Here is a 22,074-nt window from a genome sequence, read left to right on the forward strand (position 1 = left end):
AGAGTAAGAGGAATGTCCAAATCTTCCCCCATCTCCATTATCACACAGTCAACCAGGAATATGAGATTTTCAATTTGAACCATCACTTCTTCCACCATACCATAGGGCTTTTTGGTGGATCCATCAACCATAAACAAAGTCATCCTTGAAGGTTTGACTTCAAGACCATTAATCTTTTCAAGGACAGATAAGGGCATCACATTGATACTGGACCCTAAATCAATTAGGGCTTTCCCTATTTTATGATTCCCAATAGTACAAGGAATGATGAAACTTCCTGGATCTTCAACCTTAGGAGGAAGTGCCTTTTGTAAGATCACATTGCAGTCTTCCTGTACCTCCATTGTCTCCTCTTTTAAATATTCTTTTCTTTTGAGGAGTTTCTTCAAAAACTCAGCATATTCAGGAATTTGTTGCAATGCTTCAGTCACAGGAATTCTAATCCCCAATTCTCTAGAGATTTCTTCAAAACACCTTAATTACTTTTCTTTTTTTTTTCTAGAGCACTCTTTAGGGTGATTGAGATTTTTCTCTAATTTTTCTTTTTCTCGCTCAACCTCTTCATTTTTCTCTCTCTCTCATTCTCCTCTCTTTCTTTTTCTTTTTCAATCAAATTTTTTTCTTCTTTTCTCTCTATTTTTTCTTTTATCTCACTCTCTTCTTTTTCTTTCTCACTCAACTTTTCTTTTTCTTTCTCTCTTTCATCTTTAATACTAACAATAACCTTACATTCTTCTTCGGGGTTAACTTCAGTATTAGCCCCAAAACTTCTGATAGGCATCTCTTCCAACTTCTTGGCCATTTGACCAACCTGCATCTCCAAGTTCCTTATAGCAGCTTTAGTGTTTTTCTGAGTGGAAAGAGTTGCCTGCATGAATTGTTGGAGAGTCTCCTCAAGCTTGGTAGTTTTGTCAAATAGAGAGGGTTGTTGTTGCCCCTATTGTTGTTGCTACTGTGGTGGTCTATTGAATTGCCCACCAGTTTGCCCAAACTGACTTTGTCCATTGCTAGGATGAGATTTCCACCCTTGATTATAATTATTGGGACGAAACTGGTTGCCCATGTAGCTAACTTCTTCATTTATATTCTCAGACACAACACATTGACATTGATATTATCACCACCACATTGTTCACAAAGTTGTTGTTGAACTTGTGAGACATTCCGGCACTCCTTTGGTGGCTGAGAAAGCTTCTTTGTCAACAACTCTAATTGTTGAGTTATAATCTTGTTCTAAGCAAGGAAGGTATCATAAGACTGTAATTTTAACGCTCTTTTAGGTTGTGATGGAGTTCCTCTTTCATTATGTATCTCATTGTCATTGGTAGCCATGTTTTCAATTAATTCATAGGCTTCCTCTAGAGTCTTGCACCTGATATTGCCTCCAACTGAGGCATCTAACATCAATTTGGTTTGTGAGCCAAGACCTCCAAGGAAACGAATGACTACTACTGCTTCATCAAAACCATGAGTAGGTGTCTTTCTCAGCAAGCCCTTGTATCTATCCCATGCTTGCCCTAATGCTTCCTCCATCCTTTGCCTAAAAGAAGAGATTTCTTGCTTCCCTTTGTTGATCTTTTATTGTGGGAAGTATTTATTCAAGAATTTTACAACCACATCTTCCCACTCAATAAAATTATTCTCAGGAAAAGAGTTCAACCATAGTTTAGCATTGCCTCCCAATGAGAAAGGAAACAAGCTCAGTCTAATGGCATCATCTGGCACTCTATTCAGTTTTATAGTATTACAGATCTCATTAAAAGTTGTCAGATGCTCATATGGGCTTTCATTTGACAGTCCATTAAACTGGTTGCTAGATGGATCAACGCAGGCTTCATCTCCATACTTACGACATTGACCCTCGGCTTTGCAATGCTGTTAAAATGATGAGGGCCAACCACTGTTGCATAATCTGCCAAAGTACGCCTAGCACCATTGTTGTCCATGCTTTCCTGATCAGGTTGTAAGGCCTGTGAAGTTCTCTCTAGAGAAGGTTCTCTAGATAATCTGCTTCTTCTTGGCCTCCTATTAGTCTCCAATCCTTCAAGAAGAGGTTCAGCACCTCTGTTGCTTCTTGTTCTAACTGTATCCTGAATAAACTAGACACAAAACCCTAAAAAATTTGTTAGCACAAAAACAAAAATAAAGGACACAAAACACAAATAAAAGGAATAAAAATAAAAATAAAGTCAAAGTTAATCAAGAATCACACAAATAGAATATTTTAAACCGTGAGTCGCCGACAACGACGCCAAAAACTTGTTGATGGATTCGCAAGTGTACCAAATCGCACAAGTAATATAAAATGGTAAGACCAAGTATCGTATCCCAGAAGACTCTCGGCACTAAACAGTTGTGTGATGACTCGATTAATTAAGACTTAAATAAAATGAGATCATTGGTTTAAGATGCAAGAACAGAAAATTAAATATGAATGCAATTTGATCACTAGCAGAGTAACACAAAGATGAACGAATGCTGTTTATAATGAGATGAGTATGTTGTTGGGGTTAGATTTCACCAAGTTCCCTCTCATGTATGTAAGAATTCTTCTTTATGCATTAATGTTAACGTCACTCACTAAATCACCTAAACCCGACCTCTCGGCGAATAAGCCTGTCCTTAACGATCAGTTCATGCAATTCCTAGCATTCCTAGGAATTAAATGTGAAGATCAAGAGCTTAAGATGACCAAGACTCATACCCTCATCCTTGAGAAATATTACTCTTGAGAGAATTAAACAAGAACCTGAATTGTAAGGAATCTCCTAGCACTCATGCAATTCATAAATCATGCGATGAATGAGTTAAACAAAGCATGTAATAAGTACAGATGAATTACTCTAACAATTAATGAAAAAACATATGGAATTAAGAATCAATTCAAATACATGAGAGTTCAGAATGTTACATCATTCCCCAACAACAATTAGAGTTTAGTTCCCCATAGACATGAAGAAACTAGATGAATAATGGAAAAACATGAGATAGCAAAACCCTAAGAGTAGAGGAAGGACGCTTTCGCATCCAAATCCGCCTTCACAGAGTGAAAGAGTGTGTTGTTGTGCTGCTCCAGCCAGAGATGCAAAACCTAGGACGCCTGGGTCCTTTAAATAGAACAAAAACAATGTCCAGGCCCGAGTCGGCGGCGCTCAAGCGCCCCACTTAGGGCACCGGGGCGGCGAGCGGTGATCTTCCACGCTCAAGCCTCGTAGAGGTCGCCCAAGCCTTCTACATCCGGCGCTCAACCGCCCCTAAAAGTGGCTCCCGGGCGGTGAGCGGCACTTCCTACGCTTAAGCCTTCCAGAGGACGCCAAAGCCTTCTACATCCGGCACTCAAGCGCCCCCAAAAGGGGCGCCCGGGCGGTGAGCGACACTTCCTGCACTTAAGCCTTCCACAACATGCCCAAGCTTCGTGCAGTTGGCGCTCAAGTGCCCAAAAAGGGCGCCCGGGCGGTGAACGGTGGTTTGATGTGCTCAAGCCTCCAAGAAGGGCGCCCAAGCCTTGAGCTTCTTTCCTTCTGGTTCTTTTTCTGGACCTTTCCGAGCTCTATCTCCTTAGCACTTTATCCCTGCTTTCCATATTAACTCATTTTCTATCAAAACAAAGGGAATTAGTCATAAAATAATCAAATTCAACCTCAACTCTCTTATTCACACAACTTAATAGAAAAACATGATTCAAAGCAAATTTCTAAGCAAGTTTCTAAGCAGAAAAGGGTGCATTTAGTATTAAAATTACATCACTGATAACGTTATTTTCAACCGTTATCAGCGATCTTGCGGCGGCGACACTAGGGTTAGAAGGGATTTGGGTTTTTCTAGATTTGTAGGCTTAAATGTTCGCGTTTCCATGCCTACGCATGTTGCGATTTTGGGCTAGCCAAGGGTGGTTGCGAAGATATCGAAATGCAAGAGTGTCGTGATGCGAATATGGCTCGTGGTTGCTTGTTTGCGATTTGGTTTCTTTGGTTTCTTTCTACTTGTAGGTTCGAAGAGCAGCTTCGCGATGGTCGGAGAAGATCAAGATTGATCGATAATAATGGCGCACATGGCTCGTTGTCTCGTTGCAGCGGTCATGGTTGTCGCGACAAGATGTTGATGGCGATTCACGGTGGAGGAAGGGGAAGATGGTCATGGTGTTGTTGGACGGAGAAGTTGAACAATGGTGGTAATTGCACTCTATGTGGTGCGGTTAAAGTGCCCATGTCAGAAGTTAAATAACATGACATTCACTGATTGCACACCTGGATACTTGGCCGTTAACAATTTAAACGGCGTTTGCAAAAAGGACTAAATTGAATAGAAATTATGATATATAAGACTACATTGAGCATTTTTAAAAAATTAGGACCATTTCGAATAAAGTTGACTAAAATCGGGACCAACAATGATATTAAACCTTAAGAGAATAATTAGAAACAACTCAATGGTCTTTTACATTCTTCAAAATTATTGTGTTCCTATTTTAAATTTTCTAACTCGAGCAAATTAATTTCTTTTAACTTTTGTTTTACTTTTTATTTATTTATTTATTTTTAACTTGACGGTTGTTTTAACCATTCAAAAATCTAGGTTTTCTATGCATTGTACCAACATCGGTTATCTAGTGTCCTTAAACTATATTAAAGTGTTTAGTCTTATTCATAGTTTTTTTGATTTTGGATTTAATGTAATTTAAAATTGAAAATTTGTTAAAATAAAACATTATTCTATCTATCTATTTTTAATTAGATAAAAAATTTATTTTTATAATTACAATGAATAACTAAATAAATTTAATCCATTTTAATTATGCAATTATTATTTTATTTTGAATTTAAATATTTTAAAATCAAAATAAAAAATATTTAGTTTATTATATTTGTAAATCTTTCAAATATTTGTAATTTTTAATATATTATCAATTTTTGTTTAGAATACACATTACAAGAAAAACAAATACTACAATCAGTAGCATTTATCGATAAGTTTTATATTCGTCGGTATAATTATCAAAGAAAAGATCCTTCCATAATTACTGAAGAAAGAATTCATGAGTAGTTATCGAACAAAATATCTATCAATAAATATTGTGATTTGTTTTATCTTCTTCCTCGTCATCCTTCTTTTTTCTTTTAGCTTTCCCAATTCAAATAAATCAGAAAAATCAACACATTACAAACAAAAGGGGTAACACATCTTTGTTAAATTGAATCGTCCACAACTAGAACTCCACTTTCATCCAACACATATAAGAAAACCCACAAGAAAGATTAAAATTAAATTGGGGATTTTAAGTTGAATGCATCAGAGAATTGAAACTATAATTAAAGCTATGAGAAATGAAACTAAAAGGTAAAGCTATCAATATCAAAACAAAAAGAATTGAAACTAAAATATTTTATGCCTAACTCCATCTTTCCAAAAGATATGTTGCTCATTTCTGTCATATCTTCGTGATTGTGGCATCTATTAATGGGGATGAATTGTTGAGCCACGTCAAAAATAGGAAAACTTGACTATATTTTCATTTTAATGTTCAAAGTTGGATGTGATTTGTAAGATGTGAAAGATATATTATTACCTTAGTTAAATCTCTAATTCCTGCTCAGATGATGATCTTGATTCATGACATGATGTAATATTCGCATTCCCAAAAATCTGAATGCTCGTTACACTAAACATGAAAAAGAAAAAAGTGAAATATGATGGTATAAATTTCACATATGAAAATTAATAAGTTAAAGATCAATGAAGGCTAACATTTTGATAGATTATTTCAATTTGTTGTGCTTTGGGCCTATCCATAACTCTAATTAAATTTGAAACATAGGTTAATGTATTAATATCATAATGAATTGATATGGAAAAATGTAATACTTACATTTGTAACACGGATTTCAAGTCAGGTTTCATCATCCTATGTGATCACCATCACTTGCCAATGGCCCCTATCATGAATCATAAAGTGAGTCGATTAATTAAATCTTCATAAAAGTGTACAACGAGTAACACATACCTATCAACGTATGATGCGATATACAACTCTCTTATGAACTTAGCCATCCATGTTTGCATATATGATTGCTTATTTTCTATTGTGTTTCTATATGGTTGAATGGTTTAAGGTTCAGAAAAGTCATACATGGATACCCAACCTTGGTCCACTATGACAGTATTTATGTACCTATAACAATAAAGTTGAGTATATGTATATTAAAAAGTAACAATTTGAATATTAAAAAGAAAAGACAATTAAAAATCTTACATGCACCATAGTTGTATGATTGAAATGTTAAACATTCTTTCCCCACCAACGACCTCCAGTTCATCATTTAGAGTAATATACAATGACACATGACAGTAGAGGCCAAACACTCTTAAATCTCACTCCAGCTCAATCGGTTCTTTATTCAACCTATGTAATTTTCTCATCAACTTGGATAGGAGATAATCATTTTCTACTACCTCATCATCTTCATGGCCCACAGGTTCAGTCATTGGCTGTTTGTCAAGACGGTAGAACTGAAATAAATATTTGTAAAAGTTATGAATCATTTGTTTATAAACATTAAAATACTAAGAATAATAATATAAAACTACCGATGGGCCAAAATATGGCATGATCATAGCCTTAGGCTAAAGTAATATGCCTAAGGCCTCCCCTATGAATTGTATTTCAGAAGTTAACATAGGCACTTGACGTAGGGGTCTCTGATTTCATCAATTGTCACCCGTGCGTGGGTGGGCAATAGAGAAACATCATGAATGGTTTGCCATCGTGAAATTTTTCGTCCCATGGCCACTACACGCATAGGATTTTCATTAACTAGTAGCTTATACTCATAAGTGTAGTCAGTAAGATCTACCGGTGAGTCAAGACTTAATGCCTCTAAACGAGACTTTTTCATTTTTTCTCTAACAATGCATAACCACCACGTAAGAGGACGAGTGATCCATCAATAAGTTTCTATATTTACTGGATGACTATCCTTTTGTCCTATAAAATATTAAAAATTAATAAGTTTAAATATAAAAATGAATGCCTTGTATGACTATAACAAAATATTAAGAAACAAACCTGTCAGTCCCTAGACTTTCTAGATGCTTTAAACTACACTCACTCCTCCTTAGTTATTTTATACTTTGCACAAGGAGTGTCATGTTGTCTATCGTCAAACACATATAGACGTTGTATTTTGGTCTTAAAGTCTGCCATCAGATTGAAATGTGGGATAAGACCTTCTTCTTTCAAAAAGTTTTAATATTTTTAGGGGAATATGACGAAAGAATTTTCCATTTTCCAACTCATACTTTCTTAGTAGGCAACCCAAAGGTCTTTGTTCAGAGGTTGAAATTTTCATACAGGACACATAATGCTGAAATTACTCCATTTTTTATGTCTACTTACTTAGGCAACCCAAAGGTCTTCGTTCAGAGGTTAAAATTTTCACACAGGATATATGATGTCAGAATTTTTCCATTTTTGACGTCAATTTGCTCATTGGACAGACCAAAAGGTAATAAATTCTTACAACTGCATTTACACATGGCACATGACTTCGAAATTATTCTTTTTCTGACGTCAATTTCCTCATTGGATAGACCAAAAGGTATTTTCTGATAAGTTGAAATGATTCATGAAAACATATAAAGCTTGGAAAGCTCTTTTTCGATGTCTAATATATGTTTAGGCTTACAAATATCACATTCCCATTCCTCACATTGCGTAAATCTGTTTAAAGCATTGAGAACATGATTGTGTTGATACAACGTTTCATTGTGTTATATAATTGATTTTATTGGTGAATGCATGTAGGATGTTTTATAGAAGGAAAACCACAAGCACTTATGTTGAACTTTTAATTGTGTGGCAAAACAACACTTTTAAGTCGACTTCATTATGGGGTGAGTCGATTAAAACTCGTGGCTTTGCACAAACCATTTTCAAAGTGTGCTGTGAGGATTTCCAAAGTGAAAGTTTTTCAAAACTTTGTTTAACTATGTTGAATAGTCGATTACTTGCAACCTGCATTCGACTAAGTCTATTACAATTTTGAAATTCTGTTAATGCTTCAATTAAATGTTAGAACGACTATACTTTTAAATATGTTGACCAAGCATTAAATGTGATTCGACTACATTAATTGTACATTCAATTAATTGCATTGATTGCTACTAACTGCTATAACAAAATTGTTATATTCGACTGCATTAATAGCTAAGTCGATTAAAATGCGTCTGAATTATGAAAATCTATAAATTGACGCGAACTTGATTTTCTGTAAGAACTTTTGTGAATCTAACAGTTTGTGATATCTTTTGCAGAAAGTGCATTCTTACATAAAGAGAGAAAGAGCTCCAAGAAACAAGAAATGACCGTGGTGATCATCTACTTGTGGATTATTGAAGAGCAAGTTAACTTCACGTATAAAGGCTGATCATATCTGCACATTGGGTGTAATTGAGAGATCAGAGGCTACAATTTTGTAAAGATTGGATTGAGGTTCCCTATTGTGCTTACAGGAAGAAGAGCATGACGCGTTCTTGACTTTGAGGGTGGCTCAAAGGGTTTAGACTACAGGAGAGGGGGATTCTTGCTGCTAGTCTATTTGTATATGCCTATATTTTGATTAAAGAGTTAGAAAGGTGTTTTATATTTTTGACGTGAGGTCGCTATAAAAACCTTGTTGTAAAAACCTTGATCATTATAGTGCATTGGCTTCTTCTGGTTGGAAGGAAACTGGATGTAGGCTTGGCCAAACCAATATAAAAACTCAACGTTTGATCTTTCTATCCCTGCACTCTTTTATTCAGTCGACTTCATACTATGCTAAATCGATTTAATTTCCGCTGCATAAACAAATATTTTTCCTTGCGTTTCAAGAAAACTTTTAAAGGCATCCACTTTGCGAAAAAGATTTAAAGAAAACATTGTTCTTACATTTCACCAATTCACCCCCCTCTTGGTGTGAGAAATTAAGCCATTCTATTTTCAACATATACGAACAAGAAAAACATCATTACTGCAAAAAAAATCTTTTGACGTCTATTATTTTCGACATTCAACGTCCAATCTAGATCCAACATCTTAATGGGAGACGTTAATTTGACGTCGGATCCCCTTCTCCAGACATCATTTTTGACGTCAGATCGCCTTACCATACTCCACTTACTGATAAAAACATGCCCATTATCATCCGCTGCGCTACTCTGATTCTCATACTTTGTTACTCACCGTTTTACTAAGAAAGGTACTCTCTTCCTGTCAATTGTAACCCGAAAACGACTACTCTTGAAGAACCTTCTTCAAAACTTCTATGATCTTGCAAAAATTCTGAGAACTCTTCTCTTTCGCGATAACCTTGTCATCTTTTTTCATCAAAACTGTTTCTATTCTTTGAAAACGTTCATTCCAAAAACCACTTCATTCTGCCAAAGCTTATACCAGGTTGTTCCAACCTTCCCTCTACTTATCTTTTGAGATCCATCAAACTTGTAGTTCTTCCGACGATTACACTGAGTCTAAGCCACTACTTCTTCCACCAAACCATCACCTGTCGCTTGTACTCTACACCCTCCATAGGAATTATCCAAAAAGGAACAATTACCATTAGCTCTATTTCAAACACTACCAAAAACCCTTACAACACAAAGACATGATCTTCTCTTCTTCACATAACCATGTGAATCTCTTTTGTTTCTCACAACCCTTTTTCTTCACTTTCTAACTTGAGCCACAACTGATGTACACTAGTACAAAAACAGCGTACAACGTCGAATATTTTTTGCCTTTCACGTCGAATTCGAGAATGACGTCATATCGGGAGACGTTAAATTGACGTCGAATTTAAAAATTTGACGCTAATTTAACGTCGAATTTGGTCAATATACAATGTTAATTTAACGTCGAATTTCGAACATATATGACATTAATCAATTTTTTTTTTATTTTTTTAATTAATTGTAATCCTATTTAACAACTCTACGAAACTTGAAAAGCAGAACTATGAACGGTAATATAGGATCAACAACAAATAACAATAACAAACAACAAACAAGTTCAATCAAACAAAAAACAAGTTCAATCAAACAACAACAAACAAGTTCAACCAAACAACAACAAACAAATTCAACAAGAAAAAAACAACAAACAAGTTTAACAAATAAGTTCTTCAAAACGAAAACGAAAACTAACCTTTAAAAGGTGGGTTCATCGGAATAAAGTGTTGCCACCAGTGAGAGAGAAAGCAAAATTCGCCTATAAGGGACAAGAACACGGAAATAATCAGTGAAACTAAACGAAAATCATACCTAATAGTTAATGAACATGGATTTGTATCAAATGAAAGAAAGATTACATGTGATGGTCGTCAAACTTTGTTTGAGAAAAGTTTGAGTAGAGAAGAGAGTCTCGCGCGCTAAGATAAAGTGAATGAATTTTCAATCTCCCGCTCAATTTTTTATTGAATTCACTAGCCTTTTGATGTCTAACGCTGAGACATTCGACGTTTTATATAGTCTTACGTCGAATTATAATTCTAAACGACGTTTAATAATTGCATTTATTTACAAAATTACCACCGGTCATTTTTAACGTTGGTTATTTAGTGGTTAGATGTTAAACGTGTGACATTATACGCTGTTTTTCCACTAGTGGTATAACCACTAACCATCCCTCTTGAAACCCAAAGCTTTTCTTGGTGACCATAAACCACCTGAAAAGGATTTGAAAACTACTAAATTGTTCTTGCGATCACACCCCAAACTCACAAAAAGGAACAACGTCCTCTATCCTTCACTTGCATTGGTCAGACATCCCTAATTCACATAACATTGATCCTCATCCTTTGCTTAACTCACACTTGATGCACCACCGTTGTTTCCTTTCTCTTAAAACGAGGAACACGTCCGAAATACCAAAAATTACTAAAATAAAGCTGGAAGACGATCAAGCCTCTAACAAGATTATACTCCAAACTTGTTAAGAAACCTCTTCAAATAAACTTCGAACCTAAACTCCCTGATTACTTCGACACATGCCACAAAACATAAAAACTTCAAGTAACCACTACTATAGTAAACATTACCAAGTTAACCGAAAACCTTCTTTAATATTTAACCTTTTCAACTTTGAACCTCAGGAATACCAACCCTCTTATAAACCTTTGAATCCCTAGAAAACCATCGGTACTCAACATAAACTCTCTCACCTTATCTGAATCCACAGACTCACTGTCTTCTGTAATGTAGAATCAAACAACTACTTCTCTCTTGATCAAACTCGGTCGAGCACTCAACATCACTACAAAACCATACTCAATGAAAACTTACTTTACCACAACATGCAACTTCATATCTCTAAACATCTCAATCAACCCTAACTCTGTGCTCATTCATGATAACCACTTTAGCCGATTCTATGGTAAACACCCTTGTTCATCTACTTCCAAAACCTTTCTTCTCTTTTCCTGATTCACCATACTTCTCATTCTTTAACCATACCTTTCCTTATCAAACTGACGTTCTGATGTGCCTATTTCTTCTACACTTGAAATCTTGCATCTTGGCCCATGGTCAAACCTTTCTTTTATATAAACCACTGATCTTGAAAACATCCTTCTAAACTTGACTCTGATGCATCCACTTGTTAAGAAAATCTAACCATCTCCTTATAATTATATTACTCAGCTCAAAACCCTTACAATATTTCAATTCCCCTTAAAGACTTCATGTTCTCTCGACTTTAAAAATCCGCCTTCTACTAAATTCTCATTAAATTTTCTCTATATCCTATACAACTGCTTCTCAAACCCTTCTGTTTTCTACTTCATTTCTAGATATTGATTCCCCTTGGTTCACTTCAGAATTCCTATTCCGTTCTTAACTTAAGTTTCAAACATTCCACTACTTTTCTTCTTTAGATCTCAAACATCAGTGATATACCAAACCATGTTGCCTTCTCAACCATTGCTACTCCATTGCTCACCACCACCTTCCTTTTTATGACCTCTAACGTTACTGACACACATAACCAACTAATTTCCCAAACCTTGTTACATCAATGCTTACCCAAACTCCTTTTGGTAACTTGTGATGCCTAATCTTTTGTCTTGGTTCTTGAAACACCACTAGAAAAGAAACAAAGCTGTTAAACTTCAACATCTTTCCTCATACCTTGTAGACCAAAAATTCTAATGTTCTAACCTCCAAGCCTTAACACATCCCATCTCCCTATCTTTGAGGCAAAACTTGTCTCAAAGGCTTTAACCAATTCTAATGAAGGTATGTAGGTCAAGTTGTCCTCGAATCTGCATTTCTCTACCACTATAGAGCACAATAGACTACCACAAAGGCAAGAACAAGACAAGAACCAGTATAGAAAACAACACTAGAATCACAACCCTTTCTTTCCCAAAACCTTTAGAATTAAGAAAGCAAAATCATCTCTGATATAATCATGAGTGTGCACCTCATTACTCCTATCAAGATGTTTTTTGTTCTCAAAACTTCTAGTTAGATACACCAACTCTACGATTGAAACTTACAAAGTCATGACAAATCATGTCACTTAGACTCAACTCTTCACATAAAAGGCACGACAAACCCACAACTCGCAAGTTATTTAAAGGATGAATTGCTCTGATACCATTAATGTAACATCCCATTTTAATAGTATAAAACTATGAAAATATTATGTTACGTATATGATAATAGAACCACTAAGATGAAAACAAACCTACAAAATAGGTCTGCCTATGCAGAACCATTTAACAACTCATTTTCTTCGCCCCCACCTCTCGTTGGAACAACTGAGAAGACTGTCTCTCTAAGCTCACACCATTAAGGTAATCATTGCAAAAGAGAAAACAACACATAGACAGACAACACAAAAGTAAAGGTGAGCTAAATACAAAACAATACATCATAAGTTTAAAGCATTTCATATAAGAATCATATGTAATTTAATCCAGCCCAAAAATCTTACATGTAATGACCTATACCCATTGTCCGGACTTAGAATGAATGTCGAGCTATGGCGGGTTATGCACTTGTGGTGGTCACTACTGCTTTGCAAAGCCCTTGCCAATTGGGTTTCACCCTACCACACATCACAAGGTTAGTCTGTACCGCGTCATAGGCCATATTGGAAGCACCTAGACTAAGATCTCCTGCTACTCTCACCACATGCATCAAACCTCTCTATATGAGAATATATGACCATTAGAGCGTCAAGAAAACCCCCAAGACTAAGCTACCTGCATTCATTCTAACACACTTGAACCAAACCAAGTTCCACCTTGGAACTAACCTTCATAACTTTGAATCCATTGATATCACTTCACCTTCACATATTATGCCAATACATGATGCTACTGATCACACATTAAAGAAATAGAAACACCCTTACAAGTCATCAAAAATCACACAATAACACAATTTCTTCATGGCATCTTGATACTAAATTTTAGGTAAGGAAAACAACTTTGAAACCCTCACGAACAACTTTGAAAGTGTCTAAAACCCCCAAAACGACCTAAAGAACGTCCAAAACTGATATCCAGAACCCTAAACGTCCCTTCCCCGAAAACTAGTGTAGTGGTGCCTAGCTGCGCCTAATGGTGCTCGGGCACCCAAGGATTGGCGCTCAACGCCCTGTTTGGGTGCTCAAGCGCTATCAGAAAGAAGAAAGCATGTTTTCTCACTTTGCAAACTTTACCCCCAACTTCTAAAGACCCCTAAGACCCTCCAAACATTGAGAAAACTTTGAAAGCACTGTTGCAACTCAATTTGACCCTTTGAAACCCAAATTCACTCCTATAAGCTACCCAAACTCAATTTTTACACTTTCTAACACTTATAACAATTTACCAATTGCCTAACCAAGTCCAATTACACTTGTTATCACATCCTAACATCTAAAGAATACTCACAACCTCTGAGTTTCAAGTTTTCACCATGCAAAACCTCTAATTTATACTAAAACTCCCCGATAACTCAATTGAAGATGACTTTAATATTCTAAACCAGATTTCTATCATTTAATAGCCTAGAAAGTCCAAATAGCATTAAAGATAAACCTCCAACCTTTCAAAATAGTTTACACTCATTGTTTCAAAATCTCACCACTTAAAACCCACTCTTTACACTAAAAACACTAGATAACTTCAACTATGAACCACCCCCTTTGTTACATATCATTTCTAAACCATCTAACTCTTCTAACAAGTCCCAATTAACCACATAACAGTGCTAGAGCAGTTTTCATCTCACTCCAATACCTATTTCTAAATTTCACTCACAAAAACCTTCCTTTTTAAGCTTAAAACTCAAGTCATTTACTCTTCATTAATCCAAATACTTTAAAATCAAATTCCAACACAATAAAACCTCCAAACACATAATTATAATAGTAAAACAATCTAAACATGTCACACTAATCATTTAAACAATAAACCACCTTGGATCATCATTATAAACTCAAGCATAACTAGAACAACAATTGGAAATACACACATTTCATTTTATTCTACATAGATGTATTAAACTCAAATTAACACAATAGTCAAGAACAAGTTCTGGCTTTCCTTACCTCACAAAGAACAGTCCAACTCTAAGAACACCTCACCGATTGTTTGAAATGCAAGAAATCTCTAGAAAAACCTAGGAAACACTGACTTGAAAATGAAAGAGTCTTAGGACCTTGGATTTACAAAGAATTAGGAAAAGAGATTATAAAACACATGAAACAAAGGATTAAAACGCATGATCTCAAACTAAGAACGACAGAAAAGAAAATTAGTCGAAACTTACTTGCTCTATTGAAGAAATTGATCAAGTAGAAACGTAGACCTCATTGTTGTGGTCGTTTAGGTACCTCCTGATCGTCAAATAGATGACTGAAAAGTTAGAACTCTTATAGAGAAGGTAGAGAACTCTAGAAAAGTGGTTTCTAGAGAGATGATACGTTTTAAAATAATGAAACTCATTTATAACAAAACTATTTATAAATAAATCATTTAATATTAAAATAACTGAGTCTCACTATTTTTAAACTACCACCACTTCTAAAATTTATTTTTCTCGGGTTTTACAGCCCCTCTTCACCACCAACGTCTAATTGCTAAAAAAAAATCCATTTTGGCACTACTTTTGGGATATTTTGGCAGCTTATTGACGTCCGGGAAGGGGATCCGATGTCTAATGTCTGAAAATGTGACCTTTCAGTTATGATTTTAAACCTTCTGGCAGAGGATTTGATGTTTAGTCTTGGGGGGGGGGGGGCACATCTATGTCATAAAAAATTAATATTGGCGCTTAAAATGAGGTATTTTCGAACCTTTTTGACATTTGTGGAGGGGGAGCCGACGCCTAATTCGAGTTAGATGACGAGGGCCCTGTAGCCGATGTCTAAAGGCAAACAACGACTTTTCAGTTCTGTATGCAAGCCATTTGAAATCTAACCTTGAGGGAACTAACGTCTATACCTTATTTGACGTCTGACCTTGGGGAACCGACGTCTATAATGTCGTTTTAGTTACATAATTGCAACTGATCATTTTTTACGTTGGATTTTCTTTTGGTAATGTTAAATGTGTGACGTAAACGCTATTTCTGCACTAGTGCATAGATTTTGTAAACATGAAAAAAATGTTTGAAATCCAATAACCAACTGTTGGAAATCTAGATCTGGTAATTTTCAGTCTCTTGATTTCAATCACTCTTTCAAGGTTCACAAAATCTATGCATAAATATGATGAATCTATAAGCAAGAAAAGCATAGATTTTGTGAACACGAAGGAGTTTATTAAAATCCAAAGATAGAAAATTAACGATTTGGAAGTTACAAAAGTTTCGAAAGCTCTTTAGGAAAGGAAAACATTAGTGAATGAAGTGTGTCTGTGGGATATATTTATCTTGTTTTGGATAATGAAATTCATCTATTGAGACATTGCATTGCTTTTAAACACCCAAAGAGTTTATTCAAGCAATAATATAACATCTGGAAAGGGGAATTCTAATGTTAATTCACTAGTACAAAAATCGTGTACAACGTCGAATATTTTGGGCTTTTAACGACGAAATCGCGAACGACGTCATATCAGGAGACGTTAAATTGACGTCGAATTTAAAAAATTTGACATTAAATTAACGTCAAATTTTCTCAATATACGATGTTAAAATTAACGTCGAATTTTGTCAATTTTCGACATTAATCAATTTTTTTAATTAATTGTGATCCTTTTTTACAACTCTACGAAACCTAAAAAACAGAAAAATAACAAATTTCAGTTGTTGGTATTTTATAAAGCATGAACTATGAACGTGTAGTGTAGTATCAACAACAAACAATAATAACCAACAACAAATTCAATCAAACAATAACAAACAAGTTCAACCAAACAACAACAACAACAAATAAGTTCAACAAAAAACAACAAACAAGTTCAACACATAAGTTCTTCAAAATGAAAACGAAAACTAACCTTCAAAAGGTGGGTTCATCGGAATAAAGTTTTGTCACTAGTGAGAGAGAAAGCAGAATGCGCCTATGAAGGACAAGAATACGAAAATAATCAGTTAAAACAAACAAAAATCATACATAAAGTAGTTAATTAACATGCATTTGTATCAAATGAAAGAAAGATTATATGTGATGCTCGTCAAACTTCGTTCGAGAAAAGTTTGAGAAGAGAAGAAAGTATCGCGTGCTAAGATAAAGTGAATGAATTTTCAATCTCCCGCTCAAAGTTTTATTGAATTCACTAACCTTTTGACGTCGAATTGAAAGGACATTCGACGTTTTATATCTTTTACGTCGAATTACAATTCTAAACGACGTTTAATAATTGCATTTATTTACAAAAATGTCACCGATCATTTTTAACGTTGACTGTTCAGTGATTGGATGTTGAACGCATGACGTTATACTAATGATTGATGTCAAAATTCTATTTTTGTGATATTAAACGTTATATGACGTCAATTGAACAATTATTTACAACAATGTCACCGGTAATTTTTAAAGTTATTTTTTTCGTTTCTACATTGAAACGTTGATTAATAACTTGAAATATTTTTTATTTTAATTTATGTTTTTTTATCTTCTAATTTTATTATCAATGGAATGGCGTGTTTCTTAAGTTTATCTTTTCATTCTCAACTTATTGATTAACTTGTCCTTTTCTTTTTTTATCTCTTGATACTTGTCGGTTAGTTAATCTTTAAAAAGAAAAGGAGCGAGTTAAACAATGTAACGAAAGATGTCTGACAAGGAAAAAATAAGTTGATCAGTGAATTAAAAATGGAAAGATGAAAATAATAACCACGTCATCCTCTTGACGCAAAAAAAAAAATAATTAAACAAAAATAAAAAAATATTTTAAACACTTAATAAAATAAATTTTTAATAAAATTTTAATTTAAAATATATAAATTTACAAGATCCTTAAAATCTTAACTAAGCAACAATATGTAGAAAAAGATTGGGATGCTCAAAAGAAAAAGCAGTCATATATCAAGTACCCAACAATTATTTAAGCCTATATATTAATGCATAAAGAATAAAAGTATTAAAATTCATTTAATGAAATTTAATATTATATTATTACTAGTTTAATGAGATCGGTTACTTTGTAATATTAAATTCTGTCTCATTAAATGAAAGTTTATATTATTAAGACTAATTTTAATGAAACTCTATTTCAATTATTAGGAAATGCTGAAATCCTTCATATATAAATATATGGTCGAAAAAAAAAAAAGAAATTGAAGAACAAGTTCCTGTGATTATATGATTGTATGTGTTCCTCTGAGTAATGGTGGAATGGAAAGGAAAGATAGAATCAGTGCATTACCTGATGAAATCTTGTGTCACATTCTTTCTTTTCTCTCAACTCATGATTCCTTTGCCACAAGTTTTCTCTCCAAAAGGTGGCAGCCATTGTGGCTCTTTTCAGCCATTCTTCACCTTGACGACCAAACTTTCATCAGAAATGGCAGATCTTACTCATCCTTCTTCAATTTCGCTTATGGAACCCTTTTCAAGTGCCGCATGCACCAACCCCTCACAGTTGCACGCTTCAACCTTACCCCTCGCACGTGCGGTTACGGTAGCGACTTCCCTTACCCTCTCTTCAAGATATGGGTAAGCACCGTCGTTCAGCGTGGTATTCAGCAACTGGTCATCGAGATTCCTCGTGCACTTGAGGTTCCGCACATCATCTGGACCTGCAAAACACTTGTTGTTCTCAAGCTGTATCGATTGTCCGTAGATGTTTTTGTTAAGGTTCATTTGCCTCTTCTCAAAACCCTACATTTGGATTTCCTTTTTGTATCCAAGTCTCAGTATCTTGCAGAGGTTCTTCATGGGTGTCCCGTTTTGGAAGATTTTCGAGCCTATCATATATTTCTGGATAACAAATTGGACGGTGTAGAGTTTCCGACCATGCCCAAATTGCTTAGGGCAGACCTTAAAGTTGATTATGTGTTCGAGTTTCCTCTAAAGGTCGTGTCTAATGTGGAGCACTTCAGATTCTTCCTCAAGGTATGAATGGAAAGTAAATAAAACCTTTGATTTGTTAAATTTTTTTCAAATTTTGATGAAGAATGTTTTATCGTATGATGCATGATTTAGATTCATCCTTAATTATTTCTATTAATCACCATAAGATATGTAATTCAATGAGACAAGAGATGCTTGATGGTTAATAGTATACAATAATTTCTCCTTTTCTTAAAAAAAATTTCCCCTTTTTTTATTTACTTTGATATGTTAATTCTCGTGTTTATCGTTTAATTGGAGTAAGATCCACTAAATACGGCATGTTATCTGATTCGTCCGGGATAACAAGTTTCGATTTTAGAATAAATACACGAAAATAAATATATTTTAGTTTTCGCATTAGACTCATTTAAGATAAAAAAAAAAAAAAACTCTAATTTTTTTTTATCTACTTTAACAAGACCCACTATCCCATTATGTTTAAATAGAATGGTAAATTTTAATTATTTTCTAGATTTATAAATATACCTTGAAATCATCATGTTAGATAAGTATATTGAATGTTTTTAACTTACACCTCTCTTTAACTTTAAAAGAACCTATATATTGTGTGACACTTATAATGCAAAGGCTCTTTTTCATGTGGGTCTTGTTAGTTTGGGAATGAGATAATTGAAAAACATGTATTTTGTGTAATGTGCACGAATTTCAATTAGAAAATTGAAGTCTTAAATTAAAAGTGTTTGTTGTTAGCATTGTTCTTCATTTAGAAAGTATTTGCAACATTATAATATCTTGTGCTTACAATTATTTCAGCTCAAGAAAGAGAGTTTTCCTCTTTTTAAAAATCTTGTTGATTTGGAGCTACACCTTGGATTGAATATTCAGTGGCACTTGGTGATTAAAATGCTGAACCATTGTCCAAAGCTTGAAACTATTATGCTTCATATGCCCGTGGAACCATTTTCTAGCACAAGCTGGATTTGCCCACAATTTGTTCCTCATTGCGTTGCTTCACAGCTTAAAAGGTGTACTATTTTTAATTATACAGGCAGGAAACCTGAGCTGCAATTTACAAAATTTATATTGCAAAATTCAACAGCTTTGCAGACCATGACAATCCACAAGATAAGACCCAGTTATTCCTCAAATCATCATCAAAGCAAGTTTCAAATGCTTCAAGAATTGGTCATGTGCCCGAAAAGCTCTGCAAAATGCAAACTTTTGTTTAAATGATGATTGGCTGGGTTTTATGTATGTTGTAATTGTTCTTAGATGAATGCATTTTCAATTGGCTTCTACATATTATGTAACTCTGTATTTTGGTGGTTGTGGAACATCAATAGTTATATTATAGTTTTTGAATCATATATTTGATTTCTGATATTTATCTTTATGCACAAAATGTAGGTTAACTTTTCTATCCATTTAACTTGTTTTTGTGTTTGACATGTTTGTTTTTAGTAGATGGAATACGATTCAAATGTCTTAAGTATAGTTCAATATGCCTAAAATTTAGATAATTGGCTTAAGTTTTAAACTATTTCGATTTCATAACCATGAGTTGCAATCAAGTTGGATGTTTTTCTCTTGCTTCAAAACGGAGGACAATGAAGTCCATAATTGGCTAATTGAGTTTTTCTTTTTTTTTTTTGTTACTTTTTCTTTCGATCTTCTTCTTTTGTTTTTAAACTTGGCTTAATTCAATAATGAAGAGAACTTTAAATTTTGTTTGAACAAAGACAGAAGTTTAAAGGAAAGAAATAGAATAATAAAATAGAAGGATTGAAAAACGTGTCAATATTTAAATTGTTTGATGAGTGTGATAGATAAAAGTATATTAATAATAAATTATGAGATTTATAAATTTACTCTTTTAACTAATGTTAATTTAAAATAAAATATAATTAGTTTAAATTAAATTAAAATAAAAATTTGACTTATTATTTAAAATAAGAAAGTTTTAATTGATTAAATTAATTTAAAAATAAAATGAGAGTAGTATAAATTAAGTTAAAATAAGACGGAAGTTATTACTTTAAATAAAATAAAATTTTAATTTTAATTGGTAAATAGAGAATGATTAGCACATGATTACTTTAACACATTCAACTATTGCATAGATTCTACAAAAGCTCTCTCAAACTAAACTACTCTGTGTCACTTTGCCTATTCTCCATTTAAGAAGACTTGTCTAATTTTTTTTTCTCCATAAAGAAATATTCAATGAACCCTATCCAACATAGCAATAATACACAATGCACAAATTGAAATCAAACACACTCATCATACATAAAAATTTTCATATTGTCTAGGAAGAAGAGTGAGCCTTGAAAGAGACCATTGAGAGAGGACAATGAAGAGAATCGATTTCAGAAGATGAAATAGATGATTGTTTGGACATTTTGGGTGAGAATTGATTCTTTTTAACAAAGAATAAATTCTCCTCAGCAGAGAATCTACTTTTCTTGATGAAATAAGAATTGCTTGGGCGAGAATCGATTCTGCTTCACTATGAACTCCTTTATTACCTCTGTTTTCAATTAGAATTATCATGGTTCAACCATGAAAGGTCATACAAAAAGTCATATATGTCACAACAAGGGAAAACCGCGATTGAACTTTCTTTCCTAATCCATGTTTTCATTTCTCTAAAAATTATCATATACAAGCACACACAACTGACTCTCGATTTCATCCTTGTGAACAGTACATCAATGGAAGCAAACAAAGCATATAACTATGAAATCTGTACAATTATAACTAATGATGATGAGTAGATATGACAACATATCAAACTTTGATATATTTATCACTGAAAAATATATTCTGGACTGTATTTTTGTATTGTAGATACTCTATATTTATATGCATGTATGTTTCTGTGATATAGGATGTTATAAAAACAAAATCATCCTTAAAGAAAACACAGACTTTAGGCAATAATTGTGGTAAAAATCAAGGCAGAAAAGACTCTTGGCCTCAGTTCTTGCTCAAACTGAAGCTAAAGATCCTTAAATAAAATTAATCTTTTAATTAAAATTGGACATAAGCGGTTAAAAGCCTAACCAAAGCATAAAGTAGACTTGGGCGGTTAGAAAGAAACCGAAGCCATGGAGTGTATTAGATTTAAAATAAATATTTAATTTTAAGGGTTCGTGGCATCGATTCTTGTAGGAATCACAGTCAAAAACCTAATTTTTTTGTTTACTTCTTCGGTTTTTTAATCGAGGCAAAATCTCTCTTCTTTGTCTTGGTTTTTAGTCGAGACTAAAACGTCCCCACTTTTTTTTATTTCATCTGATCCTTAATTCGAAAACCGTTGTTAATTGTCTAAAATAGTTGTTGTCGTTCCCTTCATTGCACTAATGTCCTTTGATATACCTATTTTTTCTTTATCCCTTTATATTTTATCATCCTTGTTTATTAAAGTTTTATTCTTCGTATCTTTCATACATTTTTTTTAATATTTAGGTGTTTTAGAAAATTGTTACATTTTTCTTTTGCTTCAATTGATTACTTATATTGATTTCTTCAAAAGTTTAACATGCTTTAAGAATATGAGTGAAAGAGTGATGATATTAATT

At 33.9% G+C, this 22,074-nt stretch overlaps 1 protein-coding gene across 1 annotated transcript; it reads left to right on the plus strand.

Annotated features, from left to right (window-relative positions):
- Positions 1-17,772: 17,772 nt before the first annotated feature.
- LOC124837395 (FBD-associated F-box protein At2g26860-like) lies at positions 17,773-19,864 on the plus strand. The gene is made up of 2 exons (XM_047312739.2): positions 17,773-18,529; positions 19,304-19,864. Exons 1-2 carry the CDS (start codon positions 17,777-17,779, stop codon positions 19,721-19,723), a joined length of 1,173 nt encoding a protein of 390 aa, XP_047168695.1. The 5' UTR covers positions 17,773-17,776; the 3' UTR covers positions 19,724-19,864.
- Positions 19,865-22,074: the final 2,210 nt, after the last annotated feature.

Source organism: Vigna umbellata, chromosome 5 (genome assembly GCF_029865625.1).
Source record: "Vigna umbellata cultivar VRB3 chromosome 5, Vumbellata_1.0, whole genome shotgun sequence".
Lineage (NCBI taxonomy): Eukaryota > Viridiplantae > Streptophyta > Magnoliopsida > Fabales > Fabaceae > Vigna > Vigna umbellata.

Bases quoted from the DNA above. Each gene is read 5' to 3' on its own strand.
- LOC124837395 (XM_047312739.2), top strand. From the start codon at position 17,777: ATGATTGTATGTGTTCCTCTGAGTAATGGTGGAATGGAAAGGAAAGAT. The intron at 18,530-19,303 runs GTATGAATGGAA...CAATTATTTCAG, and splicing joins ACTTCAGATTCTTCCTCAAG to CTCAAGAAAGAGAGTTTTCC.